Raw genomic sequence first — 26,908 nt, 5'->3', positions numbered from 1 at the left:
CCGCAAACTCCTGCTCTAGAATGGGGGGTTGGCAATCCCAGATCCCAGGTTGCCGACCATCCATACCACAGCATTAGTGTTGCGAATGAAGCTAGTGGTAGAGGAAGAAAGCGGATCCAGAGTAGAGCCCCATAAGCCAATGCTTCCTGTACAGCGCCAACTTTTGCCCCAGGCGGAGTCTATGGCAAAGTTCAGCTAACCCGCAGGATAGACACAGGTGCAGTACGCTGCACCCGCGGTGTGGGCAAACTGCAGCACATCAGCGTGAAAGCAGTTTTAGGCCCTTTTCACACAATCGGCCCGACCCAATTTCATCCTCAATTCACCTCTAAAGAGTGGCAGATGTAAACAGACTTTTGCCCGTTTACGCCCGCCTTCCTCCAATCAGCAAAAAAAATCTGGACAGATCGGAGGGCCTATAGAATAGCCGTGACCCGTCATCCGCCCGCTCTGCTCATTGTGGCCCACGACTGGTTACTAAGTTGCTTAAGTGGCCCTCGCTCTTCAAAAGGTTGGGCACCCCTGGGTTATGGTATCTAGGGAAAAATAGTTGTTTTTTTAGGAGTCTATAGTTTTTAGGCATCCAATGAAAAAGGGTTGGGCCTTAGATGCCCAACAGGAAAAAGCTGGTATTAGATGTCCAAAGGAAAAGAGTTGGTCTAAGGTGTTGTTTTTTGGCGTTTCTCCAGATAAGTGGTGTGCTCTTTTATTCTAGGATTAGTCCTATAAACATTGGCACGTTTAAACTGACATAAAAAAAAAGAAGTTTTGTTTAGTATTAACCAACTAAGGGAAAACTGTGGTAAACGTATTAAGTCACTTTCAAAATAGAATTTATTTGAGGTTTTCCTGTAGGATACATACCGAGTCACCATTTTTAAGTACTATAATTAGGTCTCTAATGAACAATTAAATGGTAAATGTGTTTACTGGCTTATTGACAAGTTGAATATAAACCCGACTTTATATAGAACAGTGAAATAATTCAAAAACTATTTTGCAGTTGTCAATAACTTTTCAGTTTAATTATATTTTTATAGGATTCATTTTCTAATTTGCAAGTCGTGTTGTGTTTGGAAGGATGTGATGTATTGGCCGTTCTCCTCAATAAATGTTTAATGTTCCATCTTAGAAAAGGATTTCAGTAGGTGGTGTGGAAGAAAAATACACCCTTTATTTATTGTTCACAGAATTTTCACTTGCTCTGAATGGGACCTTTCTTCTTTACTCATTGCACTTCAGAAACTTGAGATCAATAAATATCACAAAGGGGTATTTCTAATCCCAGAGAAAATTATTAGTGCTGGAAGACTGCAGCTCCAGTACACTTAACAGACATAGCAACGGTATCCTGGCCAACCTGTTTATTAGACAATATGCTAAGCATTCCTGGGTAAACTCTAAGCATTTAGGCAGGCTTTGAACATGCCTTTGCATGGTTTAAAATAGCTGTAGAAATAGTTTAAAGAATAATAAAGGCTTCTATTACTACCAAGGGCTGGCAATGCGGTTAGAGCGGTCAGAATAAAGATAAAACATTTACATAATGCATTTTTTTTCCTTCATCTTTTTTTTTTTCAATTGGTTAATTCTGGAAATTTGTGGGTAATCAGAGCAACTGCAAGGGCTGTCAAGAGGAGATGTAGGATTCCGGCAACATATCTCTTGAATCTCTTATTGGTTGGACTGTATAATCAATTGGTGGATGTGAATGCAGATAGCGTCTTGCCAACAATAGCACTCCCTGGTTTGAGTGTTTGCAAAGATATTCAGATGTGGCAGAAAGGGCGGAGCTTGTTAAATGATGCCTGTGTTGATGAGTTCATAGGGTAGAATGGAATGATCTTTAAATACAACCATTCCATTAGGTCATTAGGTTGTATTTAACTGAAGTATAATATCCTAGGTATTTAAGCATTTACAAGGTCGGTAATGATCTGATCAAAGAGATTTTTTTTCAAACTCACAAACAAAATAATGCATCATATGTACACAGTATCTTAAAGGGGTTGTAAAGGTTCGTTTTTTATTTTCTAAATACGTTCCTTTAACCACTTAACCCCCGGACCATATTGCTGGTCAAAAACCGGGCCACTTTTTGCGATTCGGCACTTCGTCGCTTTGAATGACAATTGCGCGGTCGTGCGACGTGGCTCCCAAACAAAATTGGCGTCCTTTTTTCCCCACAAATAAAGCTTTCTTTTGGTGGTATTTGATCACCTCTGCGGTTTTTATTTTTTGCGCTATAAACAAAAATAGAGCGACAATTTTGAAAAAAAATAATATTTTTTACTTTTTGCTATAATAAATATCCCCCAAAAATATATAAAAAAACCATTTTTTTTCCTCAGTTTAGGCCGATACGTATTCTTCTACATATTTTTCGTAAAAAAAATCGCAATAAGCGTTTATTGATTGGTTTGCGCAAAAGTTATAGCGTTTACAAAATAGGGGATAGTTTTATGGCATTTTTATTAATATTTTTTTTTTACTAGTAATGGCGGGGATCAGCGATTTTTATCGGTACTGCGACATTATGGCGGACACTATTGGCTGCTCGGTGAGATGATGTATAGCTACGTGATCTCGCCCAGCAGAGCCGATCTGCCGCCGTATAACTGCGGCGGCTGGTCGGCAAGCAGTTAAGCTAGTGCATTGTTGGTTCACTTACCTTTTCCTTTGATTTCCCTTCTAAATGTCTTTTTTTCTTTGTTTTATTTGTCTGAATTTCTCACTTCCTGTTCCTCCTCAGTAAGCTAAGCTGTTCTGGCTGACTAACCCCCGCTCGGATGATGGGGGCAAGCTTACTGAGGAGAAAAAGGAAGTGAGAAATTGAGACAAAGAAAAAAAACATTTAGAAGGGAAATCATCGGAAAAGGTAAGTGAACCAACAACGCACTAGCTTAAAGGAACCTACTTAGAAAATAAAAAACAAACCTTTACAACCCCTTTAACATGGTTTATTTAAAGGAGGGTTAGGAGTTGGTGATCTATTGTGCCCAAAGCAGCCAAGCAACTTTTGGAACTATGGCAAGTGGTGTAGTTAGGTTTTGTGCTGGCCTGGGCCTGACTAAATTTGTGCACCCCCAATTTAAATGTGACCCACCCCTTCATGTTTAAGACCCACCCTGTCATATGTAAACCACACCCCTTAAGTGCCTTATGTCAGTGCTGCCTTATCAGTAAAGCTTAAATGGGTTGTAAATGCATCCTTTGCATTAAGGTGAAAAAACACCTGGCCCCCCAGCCCCCCCATTTTACTTACCTGAGCCCAGCCAGCAAAAACATGCTCTCCCTCTCTCCACCCGGTCCCGGCTCTTGATTGGATAGATTGATTGCAGCGAAGCCATTGGCTCCCGCTGCTGTCAATTAAATCCAATGATGCAGGGAGGCGGGGGTCGAGTCCGGCATTCGTGTCTATGGACACAAATGCTGGACTTGGAAGCGCGCCCGCAAAGTAACCCCCCTGGGAGAGCACTTGTCCTAGGAGGTTATTTGATGTGTGGAGGAGCCACGAGAGCCACCGTAGGACCCCAGAAGACGGTGATCGGCGCCACTCTGTGCAAAACGAGCTGCACAGTGGCCGGTTAAAGTGAAGTTCTACCCAAACATGAAAGCTCTGCTTATCTGCTTCCTCTCCCCCTCCGGTGCCACATTTAGCACCTTTCCTGGGTAGGAGGAACCAGGTACCTGTTTTTGACAGGTACCCTTTCCCACTTATGGGAGACGGCACCATTCCTTGGAAGTTCAACCTCCTCCTCCTTCCTCCACCGCCAGTCCATTCAGAAAGAGCAGCTTGCTTTGCACATGTGCAGTAGGGAACCGGCTGTAAAGCTTCACTGCCGGTTACCCTTAACATAAATGGTGGCAACAGCACCCAAGAGCTGATCCAAAAATTGGCTGGGGTGCCGACATCGCTTGATCCCTGGATACGCAAGTGTCCTAATATTAAAAGTCAGCAGCTACAGTATTTGTAGTTGCTGGCTTTACATTTTTCATGGGGGGGCTGGACCTTCTCTTTAATGAGTTTGCATTGATTTCAGCATGCATGGAGCACTTTGCACATGCTGAAATCAATGCAAACTCATTAAACACCTCAGAGGGGTATCCGGAGAGCCTTGTACAGTCTGCAGTGAGATGAGACGTCTCTGTATCTCATCTGAAGATTTATTTTAGCTTTGCTGATTTCACAGGCCACAACCAGCACTGGGATCCTCCTTGATTCTGAGCCCTCCTGGCCCTCACTGGAATAATTAGGGAGATGATGATACCCTCTTCCTCATCGACAGACCCCGCCCCAGGCCAGTCGGACAATACAGTGTAGAAAGCGGCACAGAGGAGGGTAGGCAGAGCATTAGGTGGATCCTCCACTAGTCAGATTGCATGCAGTTAGTTTGGCCAGTCGCTCCACCGTGGCTGAACCGTAGAGTGCGTAATGTTTAATCAGCAGGATCTTAAATCATCTCTAAAACATTTGTATGTTCAGATCCAGTCTGGCAGGATGTCAGTGCTGACATCTGTCAAAAGTGCCAGTGTGGCCAAAAGTATTATCAGTGAACTCATTTCCAGATATGTGACACAATCGGTTATTTATTTTCTGTAAGCTTCTGCTTTACTGCTTCTGGTTACATTATTATTCAAAATTAGAAAATAAATGATGAACAATCATAGTCCTGTTTTTCTTTAGCTGCTATCAAAGTAAATTTTTCCCATTTTTGTACATCAGCCTTTAGCTGAAATCTGTGTTAATAATAGTGCAGGAGTCCCAATAATTTACCAGCTCTATCTCATTTACATTATGAGCAGACTAAAAGCTTTGGGCCAGATTCACAAAAGGGTTACGACGGCGTATCTGCTGATACGCCGTCGTATCCCTGTTTCTATCTATGCGGCTGATTCATAGAATCAGTTACGCATAGATATCCCTAAGATCCGGCAGGTGTAAAAGTTTTACACTGTCGGATCTTAGGATTCAGTACCGCGGCCGCCGCTGGGGGCATTTCTCGTCGTAAACCAGCGTCGGGTATGCAAATTAGCACTTACGGAGATCCACAAAGGTTTTTCCCTTCGTGAAGTCGCCGTAAGTGTTAGTTTGCCGTCGCAAAGATAGGGTACCTTTTACAAAGTGTAAAGTTAGTACACCATGTAAAAGTATACCCGTCTTTCCCGCGTCGCTGTCAAATTTTTTGAACATTTTAAATTTTTTCCCGCCGCAACTCTTTTTTGCGATTCACAAAACCTCGGCGCAACGTAACTTTGCACAAAGCACGTCGGGAAAATAGCGTCGGGAGCATGCGCAGTACGTCCGGCGCGGGAGCGTGCCTAATTTAAATTGGTTTTGCCCCATTTGAATTGGCCCACCTTGCGCCGGACTGATTTAGGATACACCGCCGCAAATTTCCAGGTAAGTGCTTTGTGGATCGGGCACTAACTTGGGCAATTTGCGGCGGTGTAACTTAAATCGGAAAAGTTACGTTGCGCCCGCTGGTTGTGAATCTGGCCCTATGTTGCTTTTAGGTTTCTGGACATATATCATGACTTACATGATAACCAACCAGAATGATTAATTATAAAGAATGGAGGCTCTACTACATTTTAAAGATTACCAGTCTGTAGGCGTGGTGGCTGCATTCATTTTTGTTTTCAGTTTAAATCCATTTTTAATAGCTTCCAAAATTACACGTTAATACAGGCAAGTGTTGAACATACGAATCAGTTCATCGGCAATATAGCTTCATGTTTTTTTTTGTAGTCTTTTAATGCTAGCCATAGATGATGTAATTTACTTTCCTGCCACCACGGGTAATCTCGGAGCATTCCCGGCTGGCAGAATACAATATAGCCCCTGGCAGTAGCCATATGTAGAAAAATCTGACATGCTAGTTGTACCCAAGTCGATTGATCAATCAACTTGCGTACAATCAGCCTGACCGCACATAGTTTGAATCTTGGACGGTCCCTGCTGAACCGGACAAGATTGGAACCATCTACAGTCAGCTTAAGCATAGGTTTAGAAGGACAATGGGGCCCTTATAAATGAAGGTGGAAAGGTTTGCACCGGAGCAGAGAGCTTTGATTACCCTAGTGCTAGGAAAATATGGTCTAGTGGAGAAAAAATAACCCTATAGGTAGAGACAAAGCCACCTCTCAGGTAATCTATGCAACTACAATTACAGGCCATTGTGTTGCGGTCCATAGGCAATTAATTGTGTATGGTGATGTCAGAAAGCAAGGTAGAGACCAGAAAAAATGGAAAGAGGGAGGGAAGCAAATAGGAAGGATCAGAAAAGGCATACAGGGGAGGGTTAGAACAGAGGTCTGAGAAATGGAATCATGCTACCTTTTATTGAAATATGTATCAGACTTAGGGCTAACCCAACAGGTCCAAGCTTGGGGAAAATTTGTTATGAAGAAATGACAGTCATTGAGAATGTGGATCACAGCCATTTTTACTTTTGGAAAAAACAAACAAAAAAAAAATAACATCGTATGCTTTTGCTAATACTTGTCTGAGCCACCATCAATAGAAAAGTCAAGAGGCGGAATTTTGAATGCATACAGTTGACTGGTTTGCAGTTCAGTGGTTCAACTGGTGACTTATATATTTCCTTACCGAAAAAGTATACCCAAGTTGGTGAAAACTAGCCCAATACTGATTTTGGGACAGTCTTATAAAATGTGTAGTAGCTTACTTTGGGGTCTGACATCCCAAGAAAGACCTACTTGAGGAGGTAGTTAGAAACTTTTTCATAACATTTATATTTGGATTTGAGAACAGACATGTCTATTTAGGAATATGCTATGGATTGCCAGATTTGTTTCCAGTTTTTATGATCAAAGCTATCTCCTAGGTTCCCCTCCTATTTTGGGAGGACAAATGTTTATTAGTGTGAGCAAAAAAATCTTGATCTGTAAGTATTGATAATTTTCTGAAGCTGGGACTTTGGTTCTCTCCATAGAGAGGGGAAGATAAGTACTCCTGTAGGGATCTCTAAATCTTAGATCCTGTAAAGACCCTTCGCTAACCACCAGCCAAAGTGAGATGGTTCCTAAAAACACTGTTCGAATATGAAATTGCCATTAAAGTGGTATATTTTCTTTATCAGTCTTTGTTCTTTAATTTTCTTTTGGTGTTTCTTCCAGTAACATACGTCCTGTCCTGAGGTGACAGTGCTCATTTACTGTACTATATCTATGGAAAAACAGCAATATCATGACAGGAAATTGTTGGGCCCACATCTCCCTCTCTCCTTATCTGGATAGCATAGGGAAAAGGTGTTCTGTAGAGAGTTCCATAGAGAGCTGTGAGAAATGATTACCTCACAAAAGTTCTGGCATGATCAACAGGCATTTCTTTGCACTTATGGAATATAACAAATCACTTTCATTGGTATATTTAACAAACCAAAACAGAGCAACTATGAAGTTAATTGTTAACATTTACAAACCTTTAAGTGTCCATGTCCATGGAAGTACATTTGCTGCTGGCCTTGTTCTTGGGGAAACTAGCCTTGTACAAATTAGCCTTGAAAATACTGATTGATTGTTTTACAGAAACTATTGGACAGAGGATTCAGACATTAGAAATGTTAAAATAGTGTTGTACATATGACAATAAATATGCATTTAGTGTAATTACACTAAAATGATTAGAATCATTATGTTGTGTCCTCAAAGACAAAATATATGCTTTTTCCCCCATCAAAGTTGTTGCAACAGTTGTTTTTGGAGACTGGACAAAATCATGTCGGCCTAGCAGTGGCTCCTTTGTTGCTATTTATGTTTCCACAGTCATCCTCATGAAATCTCTTTGGATTATTGCCTAGGGTCTCTTTGTTAAAACAACAGTGAGGGATGAATGACATCATTGTCTGTCTTAGGGTCACTAAACTCCATTAAATAGCTCTAGATAGAAAAGTCTTTCAGTAGAACCCTTGTGTATTTTTACCATGTGCAACAATCCAATGATCAGACCCTTCAAAGTAGGTCACCTAGTGGACATAAATATAGTAAACTGTATTTTGTATAGCTACCTGTTTGTGTTCACGTTGTTTGATGGAACTAATTCCCCCACTTGATGCGTGTCAGTATCCACATTGCTTATGTTGTGCTAGAGACAGTGGGATATAAGTGGAACATTGCAGATTTCTCTAGTATGTGTGATTAAAACTGGAATTTTGGCCTGGAGTAAAGGAAAAACAAAAAAAAAATAATAGGATCGCTCTAAAGATGCCCATAAATTAATTATTTTTTTCATTCAGCCAGTGGGCCAAACGAAAAAAAAAGAGAAAACTGATGGATTTCCCCATCCACATAATCAGGGTGAATAGAGGAATCCTCTCTGCTGTGCCAGTATATACTGCTGGGGGATTCCAGGCTCAATTGCCTGTGAAGAGATTATGAGGACAGCCCTGCAAGTACAACATTGATATCTACAGGGGATATACACAAACATAAGTTTTAAACCTAAATGCTAATGAAAGGCAGGAATCTACAAAAGGTTAAAAAATATCTATTTGCTTATCTTGCTGACTACAATGCTTGTCTAGGCAGCTACAAATTATGGGTGTGCCATCATCATGGTCATTGTTTAGAGATATATGCTTGGAGGTATCTTTGAACGACGTGAACACAATTTTCCTTCATTCTAAACAGTTAATATTAAAATGTTTTTTTATTTTTTCCATTGCAAAACCTGGAATAAATCATTAGGATGTTCTCTGCTGCTGGAGACAAAGAGAGAAATCAGTGTGCTTATGTAGCCCCAGGCCAATAAGGTACACTTAATGCTAGTCATTGGGATTTGTTGTACTTTCATCTCTAGCCAGTTGCATGATTCATTGACTTTGTAAAGCTACAGTAGTAGAACATAGAACATTCCACCAGCGAGACGGAACCTCTTGTACTGAATATCAGAACCAGTCCCGTTTCCTCCTAATTTCCATTAATTGGAAATGATGACGCTGCTCTATATTTTTTCTTGCAGGAGCTGACATTGTTGGACTGATTAATTAAAGGTGTAGTTTTTACTCTAGTTTTGGGTTCATTTACTGAAACTGGAGAGTGCAAAATCTGGTGTAGCTGTGCATAGAACCCAATCAGCTTCCATTTTTTTTTGTCAAAGATTACCTGAACAAACTAAGGATCGAAGCTGATTGGCTACCATACACAGATGCACCAGATTTTGCACTCTCCAGTTTTAGTAAACCAACTCCTTTGTGTCTTGTTTTATATAAGGCTGGCCATACATTATATAATTTTCTTGTACAACTTTCCTTTAGATTTACCAAAACCATATAATAGGAGGTCAAACCTAAACACTTTCAATTTGTATGCGATCAGGCAGGCACTTGCACTACATAGTTGAACGTAAATCTAAAGAAAATTAAATAAGAAAATTGTATGGTGGTTTAAGTTCAGTGTAATTTCACAACAGCTACAAAAAACAAAAAAAAAGGCTAAGGGACAGCTAAAACAAAACTGCCTTTTTCATACTTGAATGCTACAAGAAGAGGAGCATTTATCTAATTTTTCGTTAATTTTTTGATCGATCAAAAATTATTTTGATCGCACTCGCCTCTCAATCCGCGGATTGCGTGGTGTGGCGGTCCGCGTATTGAGCTCATAGGAAAGGCCGCGGCTTCAGCCTAGCTCCGGAGTGGCGGCCATCTTGGTACACCCGGCGGCGGCCTAGGCGAGCGGCGCGCTGACATCATCATCACCCGCCTTAACTGCTCGTGGATCTGCCTGCTTGTGTAATGGTAAGCAAACAGACAATCGTTAATACAGTGGGGAAGATGTGGATATTACAGTGGGGGAGATGTGGACATTACAGTGGGGGAGATGACGTGGATATTACAGTGGGGGAGATGTGGATCTTACAGTGGGGGAGATGATGTGAATATTACAGTGGGGGGGGGGAGATGTGGATATTACAGTGGGGAGATGTGGATATTACAGTGGGGGAGATGTGGACATTACAGTGGGGGAGATGACATGGATATTACAATGGGGGAGATGTGGATATTACAATGGGGGAGATGTGGATATTACAGTGAGGGAGATGTGGATATTACAGTGAGGGAGATGTGGATATTACAGTGAGGGAGATGTGGACATTACAGTGGGGGAGATGACGTGGATATTACAGTGGGGGAGATGTGGATATTACAGTGAGGGAGATGTGGATATTACAGTGGGGAGATGTGGATATTACAGTGGGGGAGATGTGGATATTACAGTGGGGAGATGACGTGGATATTACAGTGGGGGAGATGTGGATATTACAGTGGGGAGATGTGGATATTACAGTGGGGGAGATGTGGATATTACAGTGGGAGGAGATGTGGACATTACAGTGGGGAGACATGGACATTACAGTGGGGGAGATGTAGATATTACAGTGGGGGAGATGTGGATATTACAGTGGGGGAGATGACGTGGATATTACAGTGGGGGAGATGACGTAAATATTACAGTGAAGGAGATGACGTGGATATTACAGTGGTGGAGATGTGGATATTACAGTGGGGGAAATGATGTGGATATTACAGTGGGGGAGATGTGGAGATTGGCTACCATACACAGATGCACCAGATTTTGCACTCTCCAGTTTTAGTGAACCAACTCCTTTGTGTCTTGTTTTATATAAGGCTGGCCATACATTATATAATTTTCTTGTACAACTTTCCTTTAGATTTACCAAAACCATATAATAGGAGGTCAAACCTAAACACTTTCAATTTGTATGCGATCAGGCAGACACTTGAACTTAAATCTAAAGAAAATTAAATAAGAAAATTGTATGGTGTATGGCCATGTTTAAGTTCAGTGTAATTTCACAACAGTTACAAAAAACGGCCATATTACAGTGGGGGAGATGTGGATATTACAGTGTGGGGAGATGTGGATATTACAGTGGGAGAGATGTGGATATTACAGTGGGGAGAGATGTGGATATTACAGTGGGGGAGATGTGGATATTACAGTGGGGGGAGATGTGGACATTACAGTGGGGAGATGACGTGGATATTACAGTGGGGGAGATGTGGACATTACAGTGGGGGAGATGACGTGGATATTACAGTGGGGGAGATGACGACATTACAGTTATAATTTATCAAAATTAGTCGATTAATCGATTAAAAAAATCTATTAGTCGAACACGAAAATTTTAATCAGTAACAGCCCTACATTTATCCCACTGTTGTGTATCCATAAAGACCCAAATGATTTTCCGGAGTAAGGTCTCAGTAACGACATTTAGCTGGTACTGCTTTGCATCATCCATCCACAACGTAGGTATATGGTAAATATTATTTTGGTTGCCTAGTTGTTTTTATATGCAATACACTAATGAATTAGTCCAGATATACTGAAAAATAAATCTGGAATGCATTTTTATCAAAGTTCCTAAAGAGCAGCTATAGTGGAATTATAACATAATTTCTGGAAGATTCTCTTTGGAGGTTTGCAGATCTCTGAGTTCGTTTTTGTGCCATTTGTGTGGAATGCATGAGATGCCCACAGACTCAGGATGCCTCGTAACCTTTTGGAGATTAGGATTCTTGGCAATGGTTGAGTCCATTTTTCTAACTGTTTAAAAATAGCTTTTGGATCAGTTTGTTCATTTGTTTGATATGTTAAACTGAAGCAGAGTAAGTGTGCAGCTGCCTTGAGTTTCAGCTGTTACGCCTGAGTATGCCTTGATCTGCTGGCACTGATATCTTCTTTAAGTATACTGTTTTACCCAACATTGACAAACTGTTCTTTTATGTTTTATTTCATCGGGATCTGCAGATATATTGGTTCAAAGATGGGAAACAAATCTCCAAAAGAAGCGAACACTACAGAATCCAGAGGGAACCTGACGGGACCTGTTCCCTTCACACCTCCGCTTCTTCCTTGGATGATGATGGGAACTATACTATCATGGCTGCCAACCCACAGGTAATGTAACATTAACTCATGACATGTTTGCTTTCACAATCAGACGTGAAGTCATCCCAAATTAATGCCAGATCAACCACAGAAATTCTCATTTGCATTAACATGAGGAGAACATGTGATCACTAACCATTAGCTCAGGTTTCTTCCTAACATTTCCATTATAGGCATTGTTGATTTTTTTCAAATTCTTCTTTGTACTTCAGAAAAAGTAGTTTCTGTATTGTATAAAAAAAGTGTATCTACGTTGTGAATTGTGCTTTTCTATGTAATCTGCTTTCTTAAACCTTAAAAATAAATGCTGACAGGTAGGATTTTTAAGACAGAAGAGGACCCTGTTGGTCTCTTCTGTCATAAGTGCTTCTCCCTGCCTGTCAGGGTTAATGTGCACAGCTTAGAGTACATTTACGGTATAGCTCTGTGCCATGATGATGTGACCAACGTGCGCATGCTTGAGAGTGAAGTCATTGCAGCCCAGCCAATCAAATTGCCAACAGTCCAAACCTAGAAGGAAGAACGGGAGAAGATAGAAGCGCCCCTGATCAGCAGGAGCACTGACAGTACTGGAGGGGATTGTTTGGTAGGTAAATCTGCCATAATGTGCTAATATTTGGTGCATACTAGCACGGTATAGCTATCGGCTCATTGGGGAAATGTTTTTCTTTTCTAATTTGTGGAGTTTAACTCCACTTTAAAGGGGTTATCCACTTATTTCTGTCAAGTGGAGACTGCTGCACTGAGTATAATTGACGGTCGAATTTCGAACAAATTTTATTTTCGAAATCAGAAAGTTTTTTTTTTTTGTGATCCGATGATGCCACCATTGATTTTCGAAATTCGGCCGACAAAACCTTCATGTTGCTGGGAATCTTCGTTTCTCTCCGGGAATCTTCGTTTCTCTCCGGGAATATTCTTTTCTTGCACATGCGTATTTTTTTTTCTATTACATTTCTCGTACGATTCTCCCATCATTGAACAGAAAATTGTTTGTTTTTCAAAAAATTTCCAACATGTCGGATTTCTCAAATTCGATTGCCGCACGAAAATTGGCTGTTGCTGCAGCCCACTAACGGTGCGAAATTCGTATGAAAATTCTTTGATACAATTTTCGTAAGAAAATTATTTCAAAATTCGAACCATGTATGGCCGCCTTTAGAGTGGTTTGAGCCGATTGGTTGCTTTCTACAAATAGCTGACCAGTCGGGAAGGGGGTGGGGACATGGCACTGCCTTGGTATAGGCATGACTGTCGTACATATATAATATTTGCTGCAATCAGATTTAGATCAGAAGATTTTATACTGTACTTTTCTGAAAACAACTAGCTTTCATAATTACATTTTTAAACAACAGGACATAGTTTAGTAAACTGGTTTATATTACATGTGATTTGCTTGCTATGATCACTTTGTTGAAATAACATTTTTAGGAAAAAAATTGTAATAAATACTTATTGATAATACCTTTTTTATTCTCCAAATTATTCAAACATTCCTAGTTAAAAAAGACAACAAAAAACTCTCAAACCCCTAATCTGCATTCAAATTTTTTTTTCTAATGATTCCTATGCAGCTTACGAGACAGACATTGAAGTATTCTGTTGCACATTGCTAAAGTGAATTTTGTATCAGCTTAAACTGAGCTGTACGCCAAGATAAAAACACAAAAAGGATTATATTCTAAGCAAATAAACTCTTGTCATTGCTATGTCCAATAATCCAAACATGAGCTGTATGTTGTGTTTTTGGCGCTGCTAGGTTACAAGTTCCTGGCTGTCAGGAGGGCTCTCTGTTCCTTTCCCACTTCTTATTTTAAGGAATCAAGTGGGGTCAGCTTTTGCTGTCCCATAATAGTTTCTTCAACCCTTATCCAGAAAAAAGGGGATTATATGCATCCTCACATGTAGTGAGCATGTGGATACATGGTAGTATTACGTGTGCCACATCCTGGATGGATTCAAACAAGGAAATGACCTAGGGGCAAGTCATGGACTTTGAGGGCACTGTGAACTGGTAAGGAAAGTAGTCACACGAAGGGGATTTTCTAAAAAAATATTTATTACAAAAATTATATTAAACAGTTATAAAATCTCCATACACTTAAATTCACACAGTAACAAAATTACACAGCGTTTCAATAGTCATTGAGTACCACCAGGAATAGGTAATTATACATAATCACATGAAAATAAATAATTAATGAGAAGGTATTGATATTAGAGGCGTGACCTCCAACCGCTTGTAAATTGTATAACTCCTGGAGAGGAACCGAAGACTCATAGACTGGAAGTCTAGACAATGGCAAATATAACGCTGTGGCCTGACATGTTTCGCGCTAAACTTGGCGCTTCTTTAAAGGGCCTTTTGGTTAGAGTGTGCTACAATAGTGGAGAGAGAACATAAGTCACATATAACACATTTAACATACATATATAATATAATATAATTATGATCGGCTCCCCAGTTACCAAAAGAGTAAAAATCTTTCCTATTGCTGTGTGAGAAATAACATATCTGTTATACTTCTTCAGAGGAATCATTGGTTTTCAGTTTCTCGCTATCAAACATTGCTTAGAAATGACTGAGTCTCAGATTGATATTCGGAGCAAGCCTACTCTTGACCATTTGAAGTGCATCTGCTGTTTTGTAGGAAATGTTACTTAGCAAAAGAGGAGGTTGGGGTAGGCATTAACCTTTGTCGTTTTTTCTTCTCAAAAGGTATTTGTACTTTCCAAAGCTTTTATAAGCACCACCCCTGAGGAGTTCAGTAAATTTTTCATACAGTATCATGACACTTCAAATATAGATGTTACCAAGGCAGATATAGGAAGGAAAAGGGCTTTGTTCTGTAAGCATGTTGATGGGTACCTTCCATTTCCATTGGACATTAGTTTGAGATGCTTTTAGGATCATTCATAGACAGGTGCATCTGATCTGCAATTGATCTCCTTTTGACCTTCATTTTACTTTGTAAGCTGCAGCAACCTGCTTTATGGCCTGTATACACGATCCGAATATCGTACGAAAAATGTAATTCGAGAAAGAATCGTACGATAATCGGATTGTTAGTACAGAGCTTTCGAGAGCCGATCACCGCAGTTCATCTGATATTATTTTATCGGACATGCACGAAAAGTTTCCTCGTACGATACCAGATTGTACGATTTTGCCATTAGTCAGTACAGTTGTCGTTCCGAAAATACAATACATTACAACACATGACATCGGAAAAAAACAACAACCTTACACAGGACTTTATAGATTGTGACATACTGGATGAAGGAATGATTACACCTCAGGTCAAGAAGTGTCACAAAAGCTGCAGTGACCCTTATGTAGTAGCATGTCATGTGTATGTACCACTTGTACCCAGAGAATGCAGGTATTTTGTGTGTAGCCAGTTCAGGAGGAACTAATGATGTCATAGTTTTGTGATGGATAATATGATTTAATAGTCGATATATATTAATAATGATGTAAGCTCTGATTATTATGCATTTGATTGTGGTGATGTGGTTAAAGGGTGGTGCCTGTGGCATATTATCTACTTAAGGACCCCCCACTGTATATATACGTCCTCTTTTTAAACATGGATATCTCAGTAACGGCAGCAGCTGCTGCCACAACTGAGATATCCATGTTTTCAGCGGGCGGCCGTGTAAACGATAATGGCGGTCTCCGCGGCGGATTCGCCGCGAGATCACCGTTATCGGTGGCAGGAGAGGGGCCCCCCCCCCCTCCCGCCGCTTTTCCGCACCCTCCGCCGCTTACCGGAGCCGTCGGTAGCGGCGGAGGAGATCCGATGCTGCCGCCTGGAGAGTGAGGACTTGAGTGAGGGCAAGATGGCCCCCACCCGTCCTCATAGCTCTGCTGGGCGGAAGTGACGTCAAAACGTCAGTCCCGCCCAGCCTCTTAAAGAGACAATTTTTTTTCTGTCATTTTTTTAAATGACAAATTTTCCTTTTTTTTTTTTTTTTTTTTGCATTTAAGCCTAAATATGAGATCTGAGGTCTTTTTGACCCCAGATCTCATATTTAAGAGGACCTGTCATGCTTTTTTCTATTACAAGGGATGTTTACATTCCTTGTAATAGGAATAAAAGTGATCATTTTTTTTTTTTTTATATTTTAGTGTAAAAAATAATAAAATCAATAAAATTAAATAAGAAAACAAAAAAAAAAATTTTTAAAGCGCCCCGTCCTGACGAGCTCGCGCGCAGAAGCGAACGCATACGCGAGTAGCGCCCGCATATGAAAACGGTGTTCAAATCACACAAGTGAGGTATCGCCGCGATCGTTAGAGCGAGAGCAATAATTATAGCCCTAGAGCTACTCTGTAGCTCAAAAAATGCAACTTATAGAATTTTTTAAACGTCGCCTATCTAGATTTTTAAGGGTAAAAGTTTGACGCCATGCCACGAGCGGGCGCAATTTTAAAGCGTCACATGTTGGGTATCATTTTACTCGGCGTAACATTATCTTTCACAATATATAAAAAATTGGGCCAAATTTATTGTTGTCTTATTTTTTAATTCAAAAAAGTGCATTTTTTCCAAAAAAAGTGCGCTTGTAAGACTGCTGCGCAAATACGGTGTGACAAAAAGTATTGCGATGACCGCCATTTTATTCTCTAGGGTGTTAGAAAAAAAAATATATATAATGTTTGGGGGTTTTAAGTAATTTTCTAGCAGAAAAAACTGTTTTAGTCTTGCAAACACCAAATCTGAAAAACACCTGAGGTCTTTAAGTGGTTAATATATAAATTCAGTTGCACTTTAAGCTGGTCACATGCATGTGCATAAATTAATAACGTTAAAAAGATAGAGGACTTTTAAGAAGCAATCCTGCTACTGGCCTCAGTCATCTGTGTTTTTCTTTGCCTTGTTAATAATTATCTTTCTGCACGAAACACTTTGCTTTTTTTTGTAGTTAGTTTATTTTTCTTTCTCTGTTGTCACACTGACAAGTAAACAGTTGTAGATAGTGACATGCTTACACATCAGATACTTTGTGTCTCTTCCCCATCGTACATCACCCGCTAGACTAAACTTTAGTCATGGAAAATAGTATAGCACGCATTTAGTGTATACAGCTATGTATCAAGTGTTTGGAGCCATCATGACGTGTTTGCTGTTCTCTTTTCCCAGATGTATCATCTTGAAAATGTTTATATCAACTCATTATATAACGTATATCAAAGTCACTCTAGGACAGTATGTGAGCTGATAAATTATAATGGGACTTTATGATGTGCAAATTCAAAGTAAAATGTCCTAAATGCTTTGATTGTGTATGTTAAATAAACACATTTTATAATGCCATTTATAATAAAGTGTTCTTTCTACAGTTCAGCTTTCACAAAACTTATATTATTTAAAGAATGGGTAAAGAAAGAAAAAATATTTGAACCCTGTGTGTAGTATCGCAGAAGGATTCCAATCTCCTACAGTCTCTTAGGAAACAATAGTGGGATAAAGTCCATGGCCCGGATTCAGATAGAGATACGACGGCGTATCTCCTGATACGCCGTCGTATCTCTGAGTTCCTTCGGTCGGATCTATGCGCCTGATTCATAGAATCAGGTTCTGCATAGATCTCCCTAAGATCCGACAGGTGTAAGTGACTTACACCGTCGGATCTTAGGCTGCAATTCCAGGCCGGCCGCTAGGTGGCGTTTCGTTTTTACACGCGACGAATATGCAAATGAGGATTTCCGCCGATTCAGAAACGAACGCCCGCCCGTCGTTTTTTTTTTACGTCCCTTGCGTTCGGCTTTTTCCGGCGTATAGTTACCCCTGCTATGTGAGGGGTATCCTATGTTAAGTATGGCCGTCGTTCCCGCGCCGAGTTTTGAATTTTTACGTCGTTTGCGTACGTCGATTCAGAAAAGAGCTGGACGCAAGTTACGCTCACGCCAAAACCAATGACATCCTAGCGACGTCATTTGGAGCAATGCACGCTGGAAAAATTCGCGGAAGGCGCATGCGCTGTTCGATCGGCGTGGGGACGCGCCTGATTTTAATTGTAGACGCCCCCTAGCCGCGGAACTTGAATTCCGCTGGGGGATTTACGATACGCCACCGCAAGTTTTGAGGTAAGTGCTTTCTGAATTAAGCACTTGCCTCAAAAACTTGAGCCGGCGGATCGTAAATCAGATAGATTATGCGGATCTAAAGATCCGCTAACCTATCTGAATCCGGCCCACATCTTGATTAAAGAGCTAGGCAGACTTCTCTGACTAAGCCATGAAACCACAGGAACTGCCAGTGGGGTTTGTTTCACAGGGTCTTAAAGCGATAGTAAACTCAGCTACTCTAATGCTGCGTACAGACAATCGGACATTCTGACAACAAAACCATGGACTTTTTCCGACGGATGTTGGCTCAAACTTGTCTTGCATACACAAGGTTGCACAAATGTTGTCAGAAATTCCGATCATCAAGAACGCGGTCACTTACAACACGTACAACGCCACTATTAAAGGGAAGTTCAATACCAGTCGTGTTAGTAGAAGTTTGGTGGGAGACGATTCACGCTTTTCAGCCTCGTGCTTTTCAGTCCGTTACAGCGTGACGAATGTGCTATGCCCATTACAAACCCTAGTTTTACCAGACCGAGCGCTTCCATCTCGTACTTGATTCAGAGCATGCATGGAATTTTGTGCGTAGGAATTGTCTACACACATTCGGAATTTACTACAACAAATTTTGTTGTTGTAAAATTTGAGAATCAGCTCTCAAATTTTTATTGGCTGAAATTCAGATAGAAAACGTCTAATGGGGCCTACACACGGTCGAAATTTCTGACCAAAAGCTCCCATCGAACATTTGTTGGCAGAAATTCCAAGCGTGTGTACGCGGCAATAGTATCAGTATTATTAAACCATAGCTTTTTAAAACAATCCACATTAATATCCCCCACCCCAAGGTTGATTCTTACTTGTTTTGTGTTTCAGGAAGTTGCGAATACACCTGTAGTCTCGCAGGGTTGGACAGCAAATGATGATGGGGGCACGGCATCTGCATAAATTAATGGCACATAGAGCATGTCATAATGGGGCCAAATCTGTGCAGACGCCACTGATGTCATTAATGAAATATCACCTAATTTCTGCTTAAAGTGGAAGTAAACCCTCCTATCGTTTTCAGCCAAGGAAGCTGCCATCTTGAACTCTGTTTAATCTGCCACTGCCATAATGCTGCACATGTGATCTGTTATGACCCCAGCCATTGGATGGTTTGACAGTTTGGTTGAGAGCACAACCAATGTGTCAGTTAGCATTTCAGGCATGCCAGGAATGTTAACTGTTGTTCAAATTTTGAAATCGTTGGGTTTACTTCCGCTGTAACAGCGAGGTTAGTGTAATTCTGAGTACATACATATGTACATTGTTTCTTAATACTTTAAATGGAGACAAGTGTAAATGTAGAGTTTACTACCGTTTTACATGGACAAAGAAATTTTAGTTTTTAGCTTTTGTATGTAATTGTTTTAATATTTAAATATAATGTTATATTGTGTTCTAATCACACCATAGATATTTTATGGTTTCATTTGCTAAAAATGCTGTAAAACATTTCTGTATTAAATGTTACAAAATAGCTATCTGTTGCTGTCCACAGGGCAGAGTTAGTTGTACCGGTAGACTGATGGTGCAGGCAGTGAACCAGAGGGGAAGGAGTACCCGCACACCTCCAGCCCAGCCTCACATTCGAAGGTATGTACGGTGTTACTTTGTCTGCTATTGTCAACCACTAATTGTTCACACTTATAAAGTAAAACTTTAAATTTAGACTGTTTGGGCTAATTGTTATTTTTTCACTGACCACAACTTTTTACACTGGATTTAACACATCCATGATTATCAGGACTCCTTGTGGTTTGTCTGCATTGTTGGAAACTTATTAGTTCCACTTTAAGAGATGGACCAGAGTTGAATTGTGTCATTACTTTTTCATGCCACATGTGTCCAGGCCATTTTAGATTAGACATCATTATAGGGAAGGCCTGCTCAATTCTAGTCCTTGGTGAAGATAATCCTTAAATTATTGCAGAGCCTTTAAATAATATTAACCTAAAGAAATTGTCACATGCAAACTAGTTCCTCTGTAAAGGGTATGACCTAATAAAAGAGCCATGGTGCAGTCTAAGTACACCCACCAAGTCTTCACCAGAGCACCCAGAAGGAATGATGGGCTTCTGCTGATGCATGTGACAGGTTTTAGCAATTAGACACACCTGTGCAGATTGCAGCTGGTCAAGGATATAAAAACAGTGCAGTACATAGGCAATATCAGAAACAAGGGCAAGCAAAATATCAGGACGGGTAACACACAAGTGTATTCAGACACAGTCTAGAATTAGTAACCTGAGCAACAGAAATGCAGATTAAAGAAAAGAACAGCTAAATAGCCAATTGATTGACAGGTTGGGTGTGGACTGGCTGTGTAGGTGGTACAGAAACTAGCAGGTAAAATCTGATGGTACCTTGACCTCCAGGTCCTGGAACAAAGCAGGCTGTAGCTAGGTAGAATAGAACACATGGTGGTAGAACCACTATAACATGCGTGCAGATAAGGATTTCTGTTTTATAGGAGACCTTCCTTCAGCATGCTTTAGCTGGATCAATAACAGAGACATAGAGTCAGTATAACAGCCAGGCAGCTACCATTTTCAGCATGACAGCACCAAAATTGTGTTAAAGCAGGTTTATTTTTTGTTTTAATCCACTAAAGCCCTGTACACACGATCGGATATCTGATGGAATCTAATCCGATGGATTTTTTCGTCGGATATCCGATGAAGCTGACTTTCATCAGTCTTGCCTACACACCATCAGTCAAAAATCTAACCGTGTCCAAGCGGTGACCTAAAACACTATGACGTGCTGAGAAAAATGAAGTTCAATGCTTCCGAGCATGCATCGACTTGATTCTGAGCATGCGTGGATTTTTGACTGATGGACTTCCACACAGACGATCGTTTTTTTCTATCGGTTTTTTATTCATAGGAAAATTTTAAAACATGTTCTATTTTTTTCCCCCCGATGGAAAACAACCCGATGGGGCCCACACACGATCGGTTTGTCCAATGAAAACGTTCCATCGGTCTGTTTTCATCGGACAAACCGATGGTGTGTACAGGGCTTAAGACTTATTTGCCCCAATTCCTTGACCAATATAAGACCCCAAGAGACCTTATTTGTTGACCTCATCATAGTGTAGATGACAAGCGTCAGTTAAACAGAATAAAATTCCTTTGTGCTGAAGACTTGGTCTTCTTCCTTTCTTGAGGCACCAACACGTCTTTACTAGAATATTTTCTTCATTTCATTTCTTGAGTCACAGGTTTAAAATCTGGAAGAAACCACATCTTTTCTTATTATGATAGTTTATAAAATATGGTGTGGCTTCATATTAAACATTTCTGTGTTACACAATAGCCTTTAATGTAGGAGACATTGAAAGAGTAATTGATTTTTGAAAGGAATATGGTACACTGAAGATATTAAAACTTCATCTGAATCATCTGGTTTTCCATTACTTTAAATAGAAAAACATTACTCAGACTTGTGCTGTATATACTGCACGTGGTATGTATCACAAATTATTTATATGGTGTCTTACCACAGAGCTTTGAAACAATATCCTGGGATATTTTTTGTATAAACTACAGGGCTTTTGGCCACCCAGCATTTTTGGCTGATAGTATCATAGTCTAGCTTTTCAATTGCACAAAGTATATTTGTGAAGAGCCATGACTACATCATGTCTTTGTTTCTCTTTTTGTCCTAGACCACGATCTCGGTCAAGAGATAGTGGCGATGAGAATGAACCCATCCAGGAAAGATTTTTCCGTCCACATTTCTTGCAAGCTCCTGGTGATCTCATAGTTCAAGAAGGGAAGCTTTGTAGAATGGATTGCAAGGTAATAAGCCCTTACAAGTACTTGGGGATAGTCTTAAATGAGCAATAGATTTTTTTTTCCAGGAAAAATAACTATACAAACTGTTCCCCGCAAGATTCATGAGTGTGGAGTGATTGCTACAGTCTTAAGATGTTAATAAACAAATTGATTGCTTGTAGTCTTGTTGAAATTAGAAGCATTGGGTGACAAACATCATAACGTCCAATATTAATTGTTTGCCTTTTGCTAACCTGTAATTGTGAAGTTGTAAAAGAGCTCAGACACTCCTGCCCTGGAAAACCAAGACAACTCTTGTTTAAAGTGTAGTTTTTATCAATTAACCTCCCCTCATCATCACTGCTTAGTATATCAGCCCTACCTGGTTTTCTGTCCATCATACTCCAGTCCTTATACTTTGCACTGCACCTACATATAACGTAAGAGCCCTAACTCTATGCATGCACAGACTAGACTATGGGCTGGCTATGGTGATGGGGTGCAAAACTGGATGAAGGATATTTTTTTGTGTGTGCAAAGCACAGATTCACTTTAGGCTAGTGCGTACGCTGACAGTAGGCACGTTATGATTCATAATACTGATACTCACAAATCAGGTTCTTTAAATACAATGTACACTTACAAATGTTTATATTGTTTTACCTTGGTATTAATGTATTTATATTCCCTGTAATGTTTGTGTGCCTTACCTTGTAATGGGCTCACATGTTGTGGTGGCAGTATGTAACGTCATTGTTGACCAAATCTCCTATGGCCATTTTTTTATCCACCTAGCGTGTCCCTATTAGCTAAAGAGACAAGAGACTTCTTGTTCTGGGTTACACAGCATCCAGTCTATGCCCAGATACTTCTTCTATGTTGCATCACACACTGGGGAGTGCTAATGTGATGAAAACACATCTCATTTTTTTTTATGGTTGAACTGGATGGACATGTGTCTTTTTTCAACCTGACTAACTATGTAACTATTCTCTTCATTGCTCTGCCTGCTAATGCCTGTTAGATCTAATTACTGCACCTGAACCAGTGCTAGACTAAGAGACCCAGGGATTGTGAGATATGTAGTTTCTTCAAGGAAGTGTCCATACTTAGACTACAGACATAGGTTATGCATTAAAGTGATTGTAAAGGTTCTTTTATTTAAATAACAAACATGCCTATACTTACCTGCACTGTGCAAAGGTTTTGCACAGTGCGGCCTTGATCCTGCTTTTCTGGGGTCCCCCGGCAGCACTCCTGGCTCCTCCTCCTCATCGAGTGTCCCAACAGAGAGCCGCATTCCATGGGGGCACTTGTGCGGGCGGCTCCAGAGATCTGCTGCTGCGTCCATTGACACAGACAGCAGAACTTGGCTCTGCCACCGGCTCCTGTTTCACTGGATTTGATTGACAGCAGTGGAAGCAAATGGCTCCCGCTGCTATCAATCTATCCAATGAAGACCAGAGACAGGGGCTAGAGCTGCTCTGCTCGTCCTCAACGCTGGAAAGATCGTGTTCAGGGAAGAAAAAATGGGGCTCTGGGGGGGAGCTGCAACGCAGAAGGTTTTTCACCTTAATGCATAGAATGCATTAAAGTAAAAAAAACCTGAAGGTGTACAACTCCTTTAACCTGTGCAGTGCAATGCTACATACTTTGTGGTTGAACACAAACAGAAATTTAAGACACTGGAATGTGAAGATTTATTTTACTGTAGGCTGTGCATACAGGCCAACAAATGACACCATGAAACTACATGATCAAGCACATCTTATGCAGGTCAGAAACACAAGGTACATGTAGAAAGGTTTATAATGTCTTTAAAGCCGGGGTTCACCCTAAAAACTATTTTCTAACATGACATCCAGCTTACTCTCTACATTGACAGTATGCTGTTAATTTTTATTTTTTTTGCTGTACATACATTTGTACAGCTATTTTCTTCCCCGGCCTTCGGGTAGGGCCTCCCGCGGGAGTGGGCGTTCCTATCCAGCAGGTGATCGACGTGATGACAAAAATGACCAAAAACGACCTCCACCCGTCGCATAAGGAGCGGCACGGGTTGCCGAAAGAAGCCGAACGTCGAGTCGGCGCTATACGGCGCCTGCACACCGACGTTCGGCTTCTTTAGAAAATCGGTTTTAGGGTGAACCCCCCGCTTTAAAGTGATTGGTAACCCTTTATGTTTTTATTTTTTTAATACCAAACGTTATACTTACTCGCCCAGTGCCAATGTTTTGCACAGAGCAGCCCCAAACCTCCTCTTCATAGACACTCTCTGCTCACAGGATTTAATTGATAGCAACAGGAGCCAATTTCCCCCATTGCTGCCTCTCTGTCCTGTGAATGCAGGGAGAGAGGATAGAGCTGCTACCGACAGGGCTGGAGGGGGGGAATACAAACAATGGGACATTTTTTTTACCTTAATGAAGAGAAAGCATTCAGGTAAATAATGTTTAGCCTTTACAACCACTTTAACTAACATCTTTTTCAAAGTTTCTAGTGATATTTGTGCCTTAAACCTCTAATATTTATAGAATGGAATTGTGTGCCTGTCACACCTGTTATACCTGTCATACAAGCACCTGTTTGTCCTATTATAATCTAGCATGTCAAATGTATTTTAATGCAAATCCAATATGCTACTTGTCTCCTATGTCCTTTTATAAACAGCATTTGGAGTTCATTTCCGAGCGATATCATCACACATATTTACACAACTGCTATTAGCACGACAGGTGACCCGCCGTCTTTGTTTTCTGGAAGCTCAAGCATCACTGGTGGCACAAATATCATATGATTCTTCTGGGTGATTAATACTACGTAGGAGGAATGTGGAAAGTTAAACATCAGGGGAATGTAATTAGAGATTATTAGCGCATGTGTAATACTTCAAAGAGGGAATTGTTCCTCATTTCTTCCTGCTTCTTGAAACCTTCCCATGGGAAAGGAAACTCAAGCAAATCCTGTGATTCATAATAGGAGAGCAGGTAATAGATCCAGACTGTGTTGAAAGACAAATTAGGAGCTCTTGCCTTTTGTCACTTAAAGTTGCTTAGGCGTATGGTATTTCTGAAGTTAAATCTCCATATTAGTAAACAGTAGAATCAGTGCTAACTTTGAACTATGACAGTGATTGCATCTACAACAGAAAAGTGAGGGGCATTTCTAGAAAAGTCGTGAACGTTTTCTGCAGACTTAAGTTATTATTATGCAGATTTATCTGATAAGCATGCTACCATATGTGAAGGGCAGGTATCCATACTAGAAAATGAGTGATCTTGTATAAACTGCATTTTAAAGAGACCCTGTCACTAACTTAAAAAAGTCCAGGTAGAAGCAAAGAAAAAGCAAATGTTTTAAATGCTTACTTGCAGTGTTTTTCGTTTATTCATGTCCAATGTGCCTTTAAACTTAGCCCTCTTTCTCCTTACATATCATAGCCCTTTCCTCTTCTGGGAGTGTGCAATTTCCGTCTGTGCTGTCCAAGCTCCTTTGCTCCTCCCTCACCTACCTATAAAAACGTTTATGAAGCTGCCAGGGAATGAGTATATGGAAATACTATCAGGTGCCATCTAAATGATGCCTCTGAGTCTGCTGGGGCTGATCACATCCCAGATTATGGCACCCTGTAGCAGTCTTAAGGCATTTGGATGTCTACCCAGGGGAGACTTTTACAGGGAGACAACAAAACAAAATTACACAGCAAACTCACAAGCTAGCCATAAAATAAATAAATAGATAAAAATTACACTGTTTACCAATTTTATAAAAACAAAAAAAAGAGGTTTTAATTGCACAACATTTGCAAATACATTTGCCTGCATGGCCCCTCTGTATGGTGCAGTACAAAGTCTAGTCTATAGGAGTCTCCATGTGTGAGCATTAGGGATGAGCTTCGAGTTCGACTCGAACATTGCCTGTTCGCCTGTTCGGCGAACAACGAACAATTAGGGGTGTCCGCGGCAAATTCGAAAAGCCGCGGAACACCCTGTTAAAGTCTATGGGAGAAATCTAAAGTGTTAATTTTAAAGGCTAATATGCAATTTATTGTCCTAAAAAGTGTTTGGGGACCTGTCCCAGGGGACATGTATCAATGCAAAAAAAGTTTTAAAAACTGAAGTTTTTTCAGGAGCAGTGAATTTAATAATGCTAAAAGTGAAACAATAAAAGTGTAATATTACTTTAAATTTCGTACCTAGGGGGGTGTAAAGTCAGCATGTGAAAAAGCGCATGTTTCCCGTACATAGAACTGTCCCTGCACAAAGTGTAATTTCTGAAAGAAAAAAAGGCATTTAAAACCGGCTTTGCGGCTATAATGAATTGTCGGCTCTGGAAATTCAGAGATGATTCATTCATAAAAAAGCTGGGGGTCCCCCAAATTCCATTAACAGGCTCTTCAGGTCTGATATGGATATTAAGAGGAACCCCGCCATCAATTAAAAAAAATGACGTGGGGTTCCCCCCAAATATCCATACCAGACCCTTCAGGTCTGGTGTGGATTTTAAGGGGAACTCCACCCCAAATTTAAAAAAAATGGCGTGGAGTTCCCCCAAAAATCCACACCAGACCCTTATCTGAGCACGTTAACCTGGCCGGCCACAGAAAAGAGGGGGGGACAGAGTGCGCCCCCCCTCTCCTGAACCGCACCAGGCCACATGCCCTCAACATGGGGAGGATGTCCCCATGTTGATGGGGACAAGGGCCTCATCCCCACAACCCTTGCCCGGTGGTTGTGGGGTTCTGCGGGCGGGGGGCTTATCAGAATCTGGAAGACCCCTTTAACAAAGGGGACCCCCAGATCCTGGCCCCCCACCGGGCAAGGGTTGTGAGGATGAGGCCCTTGTCCCCATCAACATGGGGACATCCTCCCCATGTTGAGGGCATGTAGCCTGGTGCGGTTCAGGAGAGGGGGGGCCCGCACTCTGTCTACCCCTCTTTTCTGCGGCCGGCCAGGTTAACGTGCTCGGATAAGGGTCTGGTGTGGATTTTTGGGGGAACTCCACGCCATTTTTTTTTAAAATTTGGGGTGGAGTTCCCCTTAAAATCCACACCAGACCTGAA

At 40.8% G+C, this 26,908-nt stretch overlaps 1 protein-coding gene across 4 annotated transcripts in view; it reads left to right on the top strand.

The window, feature by feature from the left end:
- Positions 1-26,908, top strand: part of PALLD (palladin, cytoskeletal associated protein) — a 478,084-nt gene that overhangs the window by 433,797 nt on the left and 17,379 nt on the right. For all 4 annotated transcript variants that reach the window (XM_040333029.1, XM_040333039.1, XM_040333047.1 and 1 more), the window contains 3 exons: positions 11,800-11,949; positions 19,566-19,660; positions 21,738-21,870. In XM_040333029.1, the coding sequence (XP_040188963.1) occupies positions 11,800-11,949; positions 19,566-19,660; positions 21,738-21,870 (378 nt within the window). The remainder of the gene's footprint in view (positions 1-11,799; positions 11,950-19,565; positions 19,661-21,737; positions 21,871-26,908) is intronic.

This window comes from Rana temporaria, chromosome 1, assembly GCF_905171775.1.
Source record: "Rana temporaria chromosome 1, aRanTem1.1, whole genome shotgun sequence".
NCBI lineage: Eukaryota > Metazoa > Chordata > Amphibia > Anura > Ranidae > Rana > Rana temporaria.
Note: the sequence above shows the minus strand (reverse complement) of the source record. Positions and strands in the feature narration are given on the sequence as shown.